This window comes from Sander lucioperca, chromosome 10 (genome assembly GCF_008315115.2).
Source record: "Sander lucioperca isolate FBNREF2018 chromosome 10, SLUC_FBN_1.2, whole genome shotgun sequence".
Taxonomy (NCBI): Eukaryota; Metazoa; Chordata; class Actinopteri; order Perciformes; family Percidae; genus Sander; species Sander lucioperca.
The window spans coordinates 33,173,298-33,186,173 of NC_050182.1; the positions used below are offsets into that span (position 1 = coordinate 33,173,298).

The 12,876-nt window shown below is 40.8% G+C and overlaps 1 protein-coding gene across 5 annotated transcripts in view; it reads left to right on the top strand.

Moving 5' to 3' along the window:
* triob (trio Rho guanine nucleotide exchange factor b) overlaps window positions 1-12,876 on the top strand; it is a 113,836-nt gene that overhangs the window by 18,057 nt on the left and 82,903 nt on the right. Inside the window, exon 1 of one of the 5 annotated variants that reach the window (XM_036005963.1) lies at window positions 4,699-4,744. The exons of the other annotated variants lie outside the window; for them this stretch is intronic. Within the exon in view, the coding sequence (XP_035861856.1) occupies window positions 4,714-4,744 (31 nt within the window). The 5' untranslated portion in view covers window positions 4,699-4,713. Of the gene's footprint in view, window positions 1-4,698; window positions 4,745-12,876 lie in introns of those variants that run through there. 5 annotated transcript variants of the gene reach the window in all.

Sequence of the window (12,876 nt, forward strand, 5' to 3'; positions counted from 1 at the left end):
ATGATCATATCAGTGACTATGTAACTACATGGAAACGGGCCAAATGATGCCTGGTTCTTTTAAAGTAACAGCATTACAGGAGGCTGGCTGTAGTCTTGCGCTGAAGTCCCGCGGGAATTCAGTTGTAACAGGAAAAGGTAAACAGCAGTGTGCAGATCGGAGCTTAGTCTGTGAAGAGTGAAGAGCGGAGGTGTTCGCAAGGGAAGAAGCTTGGAGTAACGTAATATGGAGCTAGAGCTAGCCTTCAGTAACGCTATTACTGTACAAGAAACAGGCATCATTTGGCCCGTTTCCATGTAGTTACATAGTCACTGATATGATCATAACCACTACAGTGCTCAATTCCCTATTTTTGAGGGGGAAATAAACTTTTTTCACCGCAAAAATTTCGCCGCGAAAGCATGAACTGTGCTCTGGAGGACATCCACCAGACCAGCGGGCGCCCGTGGATTGTTGTCGGCCGCTAGCAGCTAACAGGGTAAGTGAATTTAAACAATGTCTGAGTTGAAAACGCATCTTGTTGTCATGTAAGGGCCCTGTTCATGTTGCACAGACATTTTAATTGCATTTTGTGTCTGTTAAAGAGGCACAAAGGCACTCTTTATGATATGCCCCCGAAAGTGCCGTTTTAGCTAAGTGGGAGCTCTCGGCATTAGCTGCAGCAGCTCCATGTTGCTAGCACCGATTCGGATCGTTTTTTTTTGCTATCGACAGTACTCACATACTTATAGCGATCAAGATTAACGTAAAAATTGCCCGGAGTTCTCCTTTAAGTGCTGAGTTACTACCAACTTCAACCTTTCTGCCAACATCATCATTGTACTTATACTAATGGGTTATCAGAACTCTGAAGTTGCACTAATTTACATTCCCATCACTAGAGCTGCATTGGCTATGGACATACATAAGACTGGCTCACACACATTTTATTAAATACACGTGTTTGATAGTGGGGAAAATGAACTATAATCTGGATGGGTTTTGTAGAAGACACTTAACCACAAAATCACAAGTGTCCCAAAAACACTGTTGCCTGCAAATGGATTTACAGACTAAACGTGCTTAGAGTAAATAGTTGGACTGTTCCCCAGATATGGCCCTCAGTCCAAGATAATCTGCAACAGTAGCCAACTGCATGTTCAGTCAGGATGATTATGATCTCTTGCTGCACTGATAATGTTTAGCATGCTTAGTATGGTGAATTAGATGAGAACGATTTGCAGTCCTTGTCTTGCTGGCTGAAAATAGATGAATATTTGAACATGAACAGAGAGAGATGGGGAGCCCTCTCCTCCATATGTTTCTGTTCAGTTTAATTCAGCTGTGAACTCAGTCTCTCATCTCTACCCATACTGAGCTTTCTGTGTGGTTCCTATTGAATTGGGCTTTGAATGCTAACCATGTGCACTGCGGGGAAACAAGCAGGCAGGCATACTCACACACAAACACACACATACACACACACACACACACACACACACACACACACACACACACACACACACACACACACACACACACACACACACACACACACACACACACAGTTCTAACTAGCGGAGGAAGTGGTTTTCTCTGGAGTTCATTGGATTTTTGTTTTTTTATTCTCCCCTGCAGAGGCCAGGGTGGGGAAGACTAAACTCAGTATTGTGTATTGTAGATGTGGTGGTGTGTGTGTTCGAGTGTATTTTGTTTACTCACTCTCTCTTTCCCTCTTTTCTCTCTTGCACCATATCTTTCTTTCTCTCGCTCAGTTGCTCTCTCTTTCTCGGTCCTTTTATATATTTCAAAAATGGTAGGCAATTACATAAGTTGAACCATATACAGTATTTAGCTGTAATGTAAGTAACAGTTCCATATCCTTTCCTGTATAGCACCTGAGGTGCGTGTTTAGTAATATCACAGCTTAACCAAGAGGTTGGCTGAACTTCATTTGAACTTGGCTTGCTTAAAAGCCGGTTAGGTGAGGGGCTGTCACCTAATTTGCATGCATGCACGTAAAGTATCAACCATAATTTGCATGAAGGTATATATTATATACAAGCTCTGAGCATCCACCTTGTGTCTACAAAAGAGTGTGTGATCACAGTTTACGACTGATATAGCTCTCAGTGAAGCTTGCACTGTGGCACTGGGGTTTGCATAGTAGTCTGAGGTTGACACCAGGTCTTACAACGGACAAGTTACGGCATGGTTTAGCATGGCATGTAAACCCTGAGACTTCATTATGTATTTACTACTATGGAAAAGGGACATTGTAAAGTATCCACTGTAATGTCCAAATACATGACAGCCTTTTAATATGATCTTGTTTTGATTTTCTTTTATTTCATTTATAATTTAATTGCAACATGTCATATCAGACTACAGCTGTCTCATTGGAACTACAGCTGCGCGAGCTGTAGTTCCAATGAGACAACCTGTAGGGGGACCGAAGGGGGTATGCCTTTAAAAGTCGAAATTCTTCATGACAGCTGCAATTTTGGAAATCTTGCACGCACGCATGCATGCACGCACGCACACGCACGCACAGAGGAGATGAGATGAAAGAGAGGAAAGCCAGTTTGACACCCTGTGGTGTCTTACACAGAGACAGCTGGACTCTGTACCAAGCATGTTTGTGTCATGTTTGTGTGTCTCTGTGCATGCAGTTCATTCAGATGTGCACATGGATGTGTGCATCCTGACATCGCCGTGTGCCTCTTTGTGTCTATGTATGTTTGTGTGTGTTCGTGCAGACGTCCTTAATTGGATCATGCTGTGGAACACTGGCTGTGTTGGTTTTAGAAAGAGCACAGCTTGCATCCTCCTGTCACAGGATATCAACATAATGATATCTGTTTAGCCAAGTAATATCTCCTGTGGCTGCAAATTACAAGACAATCAAATCGAAAAAGGTTGGTGAAAAGAAATCTGAAAACTTTCTTTGTCCAAACACTACATCAGTTCATTTAACTGGAGCTTTTTGATCAAATTTATCAATTTACTTATTAAGAACATGCACATTGTTGAATTGATGTTATTATATCACTGAATAAGGGTCTTTGGAGTTATTAATTGCTGAATCATTTAATGTCATGTAATCAGAATTTTCTGGGGTTATGGGTTTCCTGACCATTTTAATAAGCTTTGACTCAAAGCCCCAAATTCCACAATTCATGTAATCATTTATCTCTGCAATGTCTTTAACAGCTGATGAAAGAATGTCAAAATGTAAAAGAAGGCATCCACTGGGCAAGGTGGAAATATTATAATTGTTTTCTCTTTACCATCTTGATTTTTCAAGGGCATCAAATAACTAGATAGATAGATAGATAGATAGATAGATAGATAGTCTGTATTGTGCACTGGGAGATTTGTTTTCACAGTCTACACTACACATTGCAAAATAAATAATAAGTGACAAAAAGGCTTCAGGTGGATAGACATGTTATACACACTTTCAAAGTCAAACACCTTCAGTGATATAGCAGCACCAACCAAGCACCAACACAGGTTTACCTCATCAGCATGCATAGCTGAACCCGGTCCTCCATATACAAACGCACACATTAAATACATAAATACACCACCATGCTGTATGCCTCCATCTGTTGCAAACTGCGTTTTCCCTCAAGTCAAGACAGTGTGTTCCTCTGCACTGTCGACATCAGACTCACTGTACTTTTCATCACTCTCGTTCTCTCTGCAAGACGTTATGTTAATATTAGTAATGAAAGTGAAATATCTTATGGATGTTATACATGGACAGTGTTTGGATAAAATATAGATGAGCAGCGCATTGTATCTAATTTTCAACCTCCTTCTTTTTGTCTTTTATCCTCTCCTCCGTACCTCACTCTCTCCCCCCTCTCTTTGTCATTTACCTCCCTCCCCCTCCAACCATCATAGCATTCCTATTTCCCACATCATCATCTTTGTCCGCTCTCTCTCTCTCTCTCTCTCTCTCTCTCTCTCTCTCTCTCTCTCTCTCTCTCTCTCTCTCTCTCTCTCTCTCTCTCTCCGACCCTGGTCTTTTCCTGGAGAGCACTGATGCATAGGAAAGCGAGGTTCCACTCCATCACCTGTCCAATCACCACCAACCTCTCCCCTTTACACCAGCCAATAGCTTGCTAGAGATTGCCAACGGGGAGGGGCTAAGCATGAAGGGTGCATGCGCTCCTTTACTCGAGGGATATAAAAGATGCTTGGCTGCTCCAGGGACAGAGGAATATCACCATAATGCTCTCTCCATCCTTTTTGATGGATGCATTCACTGTTTTTGATGGTTGTGAGGATGGTTGTCAGGAGCGATGCTAATTCATTCTAAAGAAATTTTACTGGATTGATTTACATTAATTCATTCAAAAGATGAAATAGTGCATGATTTGGGGATTGTGTGATAGGATCGTCATATCTCTGCAAATACAGTAATAATTTGGATACCTTTCATGCTAAAATACTATAGATAAATGTTGCAGTGAAGATTGTGCCATTGACAAAAGGTGACACCTAAAGAAGGTGTATACTTGCAGTGTTGATAATGGAGAAGAACGCAGAGGGTAAAGGCTTCGATTCTTAAAACCTGCAAGTATTTTTCTTAGAGGGGGAGGTTCTACCATATCTAATGCTTTGGAAGCTCATATATAGATGGAAACCCTCCTGTGCTGTCATGCTGCTTGCTTTATTGGTCAGATGGTTTGAGTGCGGAGGGAACAGACACAAGCTGAAGACATGTCCATCCAGATCCTGTCTCCTGGACCTTGTAAGTATTTTATGTTTTACAAGGCAAGCCTGAATTATTTAACATTAGACAGTGGACAAAGTCAACACAGCAACAGTGATGCAAGGCCACACTTTTGACTTTGAAATGTTTTACATGTTTGTGTGTGTGTATTCACAACCACATACATAATGTGCATTTTAAAGTGCATTAATGTGTTGTGTTTCACTACCCACATGATAATGCATTTATCATATTGGTGAAACTTGTATGGTCCAATGACAGCATTTGGCTCCCACTAAACTCTGCTCTATACTTAGAGCTGCTTCTCGACAGCATCACAACTTTCTATTTTTGGTCTGCAAGCTAACTAATGAATGCATGTGAGTCATGTGGTCTCACTTCTCCTCCTGCAAAGGTTTGTGTTTACATGCATGGGGTGTGTGACCATCAGAGGAGCTGAACAGAAGAGCTATCAATGGCTTGGGTATAGCATCATACTGCCAGTGCTTTTCAACATAAAAGACAAATACATCTCAATTTAATAATAGACATATGTTGCTTTTAAAAGCCCTCCCAGAACCATAGATCACAGAGTGAAGACATGAACCTTTGAAATTGGCAACAGTCAACCCATGTAACCTTTGCTGAGCATTGGCCACTGAAGCCATACTGTAAGTGACACTTACATGGTGGGAAATGCTGTAGTTCAACAGTAGCACATCTAGAGAAGAGTCTTAATGTCAGTCAAATGTCTTAGTAATTTCAGCTCCCATGTGATACTGTTCATACCAGACCAAGTAGAGCTGTAGCAGCAAAACCCCTGAATGTATAGAACTGAGCAAGGGGGCATTCTCATTCTTATCTATTACATTTTTCCTTTATTAGAGGAAGGATGTGCTATTTCATCTTTCCAAAGTTACATTGTATTTTTATAAAGTGATTCTGATGAATATTTCAAGCACCTTGCTGATATTGACTCATCGGCTTTCTCTACTGTTATTTATTTAATACGATTAAATGATTAAAGGATAACAGCTTGTACCTGATTAACAAACAAGTAAACACGTCTTATATTATATTCATTCTTCTTTATCTCTGAAATAGCACCAGATCAGACATCACAGTTTTATGTCTTAAATTCTCTGGTTTTGCATCTTGGAGACGGTAGTTCATTTTTACAAATCATGACGAACATGTTTTTGACTAAAGAATCTAAAATTACTTTCAAATCCAGTGTTAGTGTTTTTAATGCAATAAAATACCAAGGCACATTCAATCTGATCACAGAGAGATCTCTCCCCATTTCCCTGATTATCTCATATGACATGAACAGTGAGTAATTTTGGTGAATTTTCTAATCAATCTTAATGTAATCTTGTGGCTGTTATTGGCCATTGAGTTGTTTAAAGTAATTTTATAAACCTTGCTTATAATTGAGAGATGAAAAGAGAGCAGTTGGAGAGTTTGGTATTATGACGTAAATTCATCACTACTTGTGGCTTGTGTGTGTCCCCTACTATACAACGTGTGTGTGTGTGTGTGTGTGTGTGTGTGTGTGTGTGTGTGTGTGAATTATTGAAAATAATTAACCGAAGAAGCTTGAAGTGAAGCATTCTCAGTAAAGAATCACCACTTCTTCCCAAGCCTCTTTCTCTAGCACTTCATAACCTTCCTTTCACTCATTGAATGAGAAGTTGGCTTGTTGTCCTCGGTTGGTCGATTAGGTGATAATTTAAGCATTGGAGCTGACATGGCGTTGCTCATATCATGATGTTCACTTTGGCCCACTCTCCAGGTGTGTGGCTTGTGGATTGTAAAGGACAAAAGCTAAATATGTAACAGAAAAAGTCTGTTTATACTGTGTATCTGAAACTGTAGTCAGCTGATAATAATGAAGAAACCAAGAAGAAAATACTGTGTCAGAAGGAGAATACTGCTGCTATGGACTGTTGTATCTGGCTGGCCCTGTGTTACCTTGTCATGGAAACCATTGAATTCACTTGTTTTTCTCTCAAGGCATGAGTAGCTTTATCCGTCAGTGTATGCAGTTCGTACTTCATAGGATTAGCAGCAGACGCTCTCTGTCATGCCCTGTTTCCATGATCTGTAAATAAGGTGTTTTTAAGATTAAGTTAATTTGAATTTCCCACGTCGCTGCAAATGACAAAGTGCCAGCACTGTTTTAAGCTATGCATTGTACAAACTGTTTGTTATTCTAGCCCTCAAACACTAGAACTGCACCCTGGGTCCTGAGGGTGATTAAATGAGAAAACAATCCAGTTATCTCTCCCTTTTCCCATTGACATCCTTGTGCGGACAGTGAGAGATGAGCTTCTTGGCCGTGAAAAAAAGTGTAGTGACCCATAAGCATTTAATATTTAAGCAGCCTGTCAATATGGATTCATCTGCAGCTGGATGATGGGAATAGGAGGGTCAGGAATCTTTGGAATGCTCCCTTCATTTGGATTCCTGTTCTCCTTTCTCTTATCCTGCTATATGTTATGAAGAGGTTTATATATTAAGATAATGTTGATGTAACCGCACTGATTATCAAGCAGATGCACTTATTCATGGTCAGCCACATTTTTTTTACCCCCCTTTATTTTCCTTCTCAGGTGTAAAATGTGGCAGTAAGTGAGTAAAAAATACTAGTGAATTGTGTTTTTTGAGTAATGTCCAAAAGTCAACCGTTGCAGTCAAATGCTAAAGCTAATGAGGGAATGTCAGAAACTGGGGATCCTCATATTTTCTTCCTACAAGACATTATGTTCTCAATTGCTATTTTAATCTTTTCTAATGTGTGGCTGTGATTATGAAAACTTTGAAAGGATATGTGGGCTTAAAGAGTTTATATTTGGGAGCAAAGTTTCTGGACTGAACATAGTCTAAGTCTTTCACACTACAAACCGTTCCTCCAGAAACCCATTGATGATGTCACAGATGCTACATACACGTTTTTATGTGTATGCTTTTATCTGTCCATGTGACCCCCTACTGTGTGAGACACAGTGTGCAGGGAGTTAGTATGTAAGTCCATCTCTCTCTCTCTCTTTCTCTCTCCTTAGAATAATGCCACTTCATTGTATTTACAGTATGCATGTATCACATTCATCTGTCATTCCCATAGAAAAATCATGCAGATAAAAACGGAAAGTATAACATGACTATGTATGGTATCCTATCTATATGCAGTTGGGGTGGAGTCCAGATTCAGATGTGGTTCTGTGTTGTTTGCTTGGAGTTCAGGCCCCAAAGTCAAAAAAGACCTACAATTAAATGCCTTGAAGAGAGCATCCTAAATTGAGAGCAGACGCAAACCATTCTGGAGAAATGTTTGTTTCTGTCTTTTTCTCTATTCCTGTCCCTACTCATTTTTCTCACCTCTATCTGTTTCCTTGTCTCTCTCAGCCCCCCCTTCTCTCTTGCAGGATGGTTAGAAACCGAGACACTTGGGAGCCTCAACAAAATATGAAAATAACTAGATGAGATCAAATTTGGAACAGTTCAGCAGTCTAAATTGGTGTAAAATATTTCCCCTCTGTAAATACACTGTAAAATCAACTGGTAAGTTGCAAACATACTCCCACGAGTAAGCAAAGCTTATTTACTTTATGTTGTTATTTTGGCACTGCAAAACATGATTATGTGCACATGAAATTGAGTATATTAGGCTCAATAGGCTTCTCCAGAACAAGTAAGGTTTCAGTGGCATAATGATTAGAGCAGAGAGCAAACATGTAACCTTTTTGCTCCCCTTAGTGGCCACTGGCCACTCTATCAGGGTGTTTGTGCACGCATGCATGTGTGTATCCATCCATGTAAGTCAGATATTCCATGCGAGAGTGCCGTGGCTCCCTGTTTGCATAAGCCAGTTGTTTTCAGGGCCGTAATAACAGTGGATAGCCATGGGATCCACTAGCCTCCTGGCATGGAGACAGGCTGTGGAGCCGTAGCCTGTAGTTCCCGGTCCGCTGTGTGTACTCAACAGGACAATTGTCTTTGTTGAGGTCAAGTCTAGTGAAAATCTATTCATAGAGGAACAGAGTGACAAAGAGACAAGCAGAGAGACAGGAGAGACGAGGTCAGGAAGGGTAGGATTGGAAATGACTGAGAAGAGTGTCAGAGAGGGCAAAAAGGGGTGAGAAATGAAGAAATAGAGATGAAGACTATAAGAGAATGTGAGAATGAGAGAGGTAGGAGGATATCAGATAATAGATGGATTTAGGAAGAAGACTTGAGAGGAGCAAAGGGTGACAGGAGAGGAGAAAGTGATGCATATGTACACTAGCAGCAAAATGCCACAGAAATTCTCTCTGCATACATATAGACATCCACAAACACAGCCATTCGTAATAAACAATAATGTTTAGAACTTCCAAAGGTATGTGCATGTGTGTCTTTGTGTGTGTCTTTGTGTGTCTCCCTCTGGGAACTGGCTCTCACTGCTGAGCTTGTAAACAGGAACTATCCTGCCTTTGGCTAGCTGGAAGCCCTGCAGGTGCACACAAACACGCACACACACTTGACAGACAATTGGATCCAGTTATTATAGTTTGTCTGTTTGCTGGATTTGTTGAGACAGAAACCACACTTTCCTGTATTAACACACTGTTAGAGGCATCAATTACAGATACTGTTCATAAAAAAGAAATTACAAAAAGGCAGCGAGGTTGCTCAGCAGTATTTTTGCAGTTTTGAATGAGTTTGCACTCATGCACTTTATTTCAGGTTTTGTTTATCTTTCCCTTTTATTCCAACAGCAACTGACACAGGATAGAGAAGTCACTGCTGGATTATTTTAAGCATCCCTGATATTTTTCTGTTGTTTACCATAGACAAGTTTTACAGAGACTCCTGTTTGCTACTTTATCTCCACAAAGTCAAACATTTCTAAATTGCAGATTCCACCGTCATCACAACACTTGTGTTAATGACTTCTCTTTATGTTAATCATATGTTCATTTAAAGTATTGTCCCTGAGGTTTGTAGGAGTAAATACTCCTATTCACAGAGCTCAGCTGTTGCTCTGTTAGTACTGCTGTCAGTTGAAGTCATGGTTTGACTGACCTGACAGTTCAACTGTGAAATGGGGTGATGGTCCTTCATGTTTTGTCCTACGCAAGAACACACTTATTGCATATTGTGCATATATACAGCATTTTCTCCTTTTGTGTTGTACAGTGTTTGGCAACAAAAGTTGGGTGCATTGGATTTCTCTCTAGCATTATTTGTTTATTTTTTTTACAGTGTGCTCCCTGTGTCGCTCTCTAAATCTCTCTCTCTCACTCTGGCAATGCTTCCACATAAGATGGCGTGTGTTTGTTTTTAATGAATGGTTGCTTCCATCACATGTGTATCCTGTGTTGTTTTTATCAGCCACTATGTTGATAGAGAGGTGGGTGACATGGGGCCCCTTGCCTTGATTACTCGACACCCCTGCTCTTTTTATTTTTTGGGCTTTCTGGAGGCACGTGATTATGAGGGGCAGCATTACATGAATGCTTTGTACCTTACAAGCAGACACCGCAATGTCAAGGTATATTTAAAAAAAATCTGTTTCCATCAACCTGTAGTGTGTCTTCTCTTTTTTAGTTAACTGGAACCTTTACTTATTATGACAACATTTCACACAATTGTCTGACAGGATAGAATAATGAAGTGATGACATTTTATGCTCAACCTTAGGTCAAAGGTCATGTTCACTGTGACATCATTATGTTCTGCAAAAAAACACTTTTCTGCCCATTATTCAATGCCATACCTAGGGGACAGAAGGGGAGATTATGACCATATTTCACATTTGGTCGGATAGTGAATTGGCCACACTTATTTTGGGTGCCCACAAGTTTTCAGTAAATTATATGAATCTGGGCAGACATGGATGTAAACAGCAACTTGACTGGTTAGCAAAGGCATACAACAATGAGGCGGTAATTCTAGTTTGATATGATTTGAATTTAAAAGTGCTCATTAAAACAGGAGGATGGAGACTTATCCTCGTCTTTTTGACTCTCATCATCTCTCTCCGACTCTCTGACATCATCAGTTCAAACAAGGGCGTAACTTTGGGTTCAACATTGGGAGTATTAAGATCTCCACTTTTGAGCAAAATTGAAATTTTGAATGCCAAACACTTCATTTCCTGCATTCTGGTGAATTTGTCTGCATCAATTTATGGTGCAAAATGTATTATTTCTGGCCAGTTTTGATTATTGGGGGGGTTGTAACCCCCCATCCGCCCCTGTAAATTACGCCTATGAGTTCAAGTCCATCTGCTTTGGGCCATTACTGTCTAAAATGAATGAGGGACAGCTGACATGGTTTTGTCTCGAGCACTTTCTCTCCTTCCTCTTTCCTATTCTCTCCTCTTTTGTTCTGAGGCAGTTAGTAACACTGGGGACCACAGACAAACACAGTCTTTACTCTCTCTCCCTTCTGCACCCTGCCTGTCAAGTGTTATTTGGTGCACTGTGGTTTATTGGCTTGGTTTTGTTGTTCGGGCGGGACAGTCGGCGCATGGTTTGGATGGAGGAAGCTGATGAATGGTGTTCCCTGAGCCGTACAAAGCGTCCTCCTCTCTACTTCATTGATGTGTTGATGCGACTCAGCTGGCTGCCCAGGGAGTTTGTACTGTATACTGTTGTGGGCTTACAAGCAGACAGATGCACATGAACGCTCAGCACTGAAAAGGGCTTTAATGCTTTCTTATAGTGTCGATCCCTCTCTCTCTCTCTCTCTCTCTCTCTCTCGCTCTCTCTCTCTCTCTCTCTCTCGCTCTCTCTCTCTCTCTCTCTCTCTCTCTCTGCTACAGTAACAGTGTAACATGCAACAGTTAGACAGTGTATGGCGGTCACAGAGGCAGGCTTCTCAGCCACAATGTTTTAGTAAAAAGAATATTACTGTCCTCTTGATCAATTCATATTATAAATGAATAAAAGATGACAGAAAGCAAATGAAGATCAAGGGGGTAAAGGTGTAATGAGAGGGGCCAAAAATTACAGACAGAAACACACAGGCACTGTGACTCAGCAAAACTACATTTAAAGTTAAGTTCCATTGGAGACTGATGATGGTAATATGGTTAGTCTATATATTATGTATAAAGCGTATCATAACACAGATGTAATATCTTCTGCCATTGCAAAATAAACAAACAAGTCATCTACAGCTGCAGAGACCTGACCTACACACTCACAAATCGGTTTGTATATCCCCACAGCTGACACCCCATGCCTCTCAGAGGTGACAATCCCTCTCAGTTATTTATTCCAACAGGATCATTCAGATATGTGACCTGGCCCACATGCATACACATACAGCAGGATAGACCTTACTTTCAACTCACAGAGACAAGAGAAGGCTGTGAACTCTCACACACCGAGTCAGGACATGAATGCCATCAACGTAACGCTGTTAGCTTTCAGCTTCGTTGTGCTTGAATAATAATAATTGAATCCACCAGAGAACAAATTTGGCACCTCAGTCTTGGGGATCGAATTCTTTACGAGTTGCAGTATATACCTAATCCACAGGATCACCACTTTTGGGAGCTCCTTTGTGTCACGTCGGCACACTTTGGATTGCTATCTGTGACACAGAACATGGCTAGTCTGACCATGTTGTTCCGTTTCCACTACATGGGCTTTCTGAAGGACAGGAAGGGTCGGCTGACTATGGAACCATGGCAGACAGCTAACAAAGTTGGTAGGTGGCCATAGACAAGGGACGTACAGTAGAGGGAATACTAGATAAAAATGTGAATGGAAATGTGTATGCTAATGTTTTTTGAGCATGTTTTGCATTGTATTGCAGCCTTCCCTATTATGTCAACACTTTGATATCAAGATAATGTGTTTGATGCAGCTCAAGCGCTGACGCATGTTAATCAAAGGAGTTGCTTCATGGCTTTTTTTGACCTTGCTTTTGAGCTCCATGTCACATAAACCCATTTTTAGAGTTATCGGAGCTTTCCTCACAATTTGGCCAAATAATGGTAATCCCCCTTGACTTTTCCTCTGAGAGACAACAAAGACGCTTACTGTAATTTCTCTCTAGGAGTAAACAGTAAGTGAGCTCTTTGTTTAATTTCCTCAGTTCAAAAGATGCCGGCTCCCAGTCAAGCAACTGTTTTGTGGAAGTGGATATGCATGAGTATTTCACTCAAATTTAGC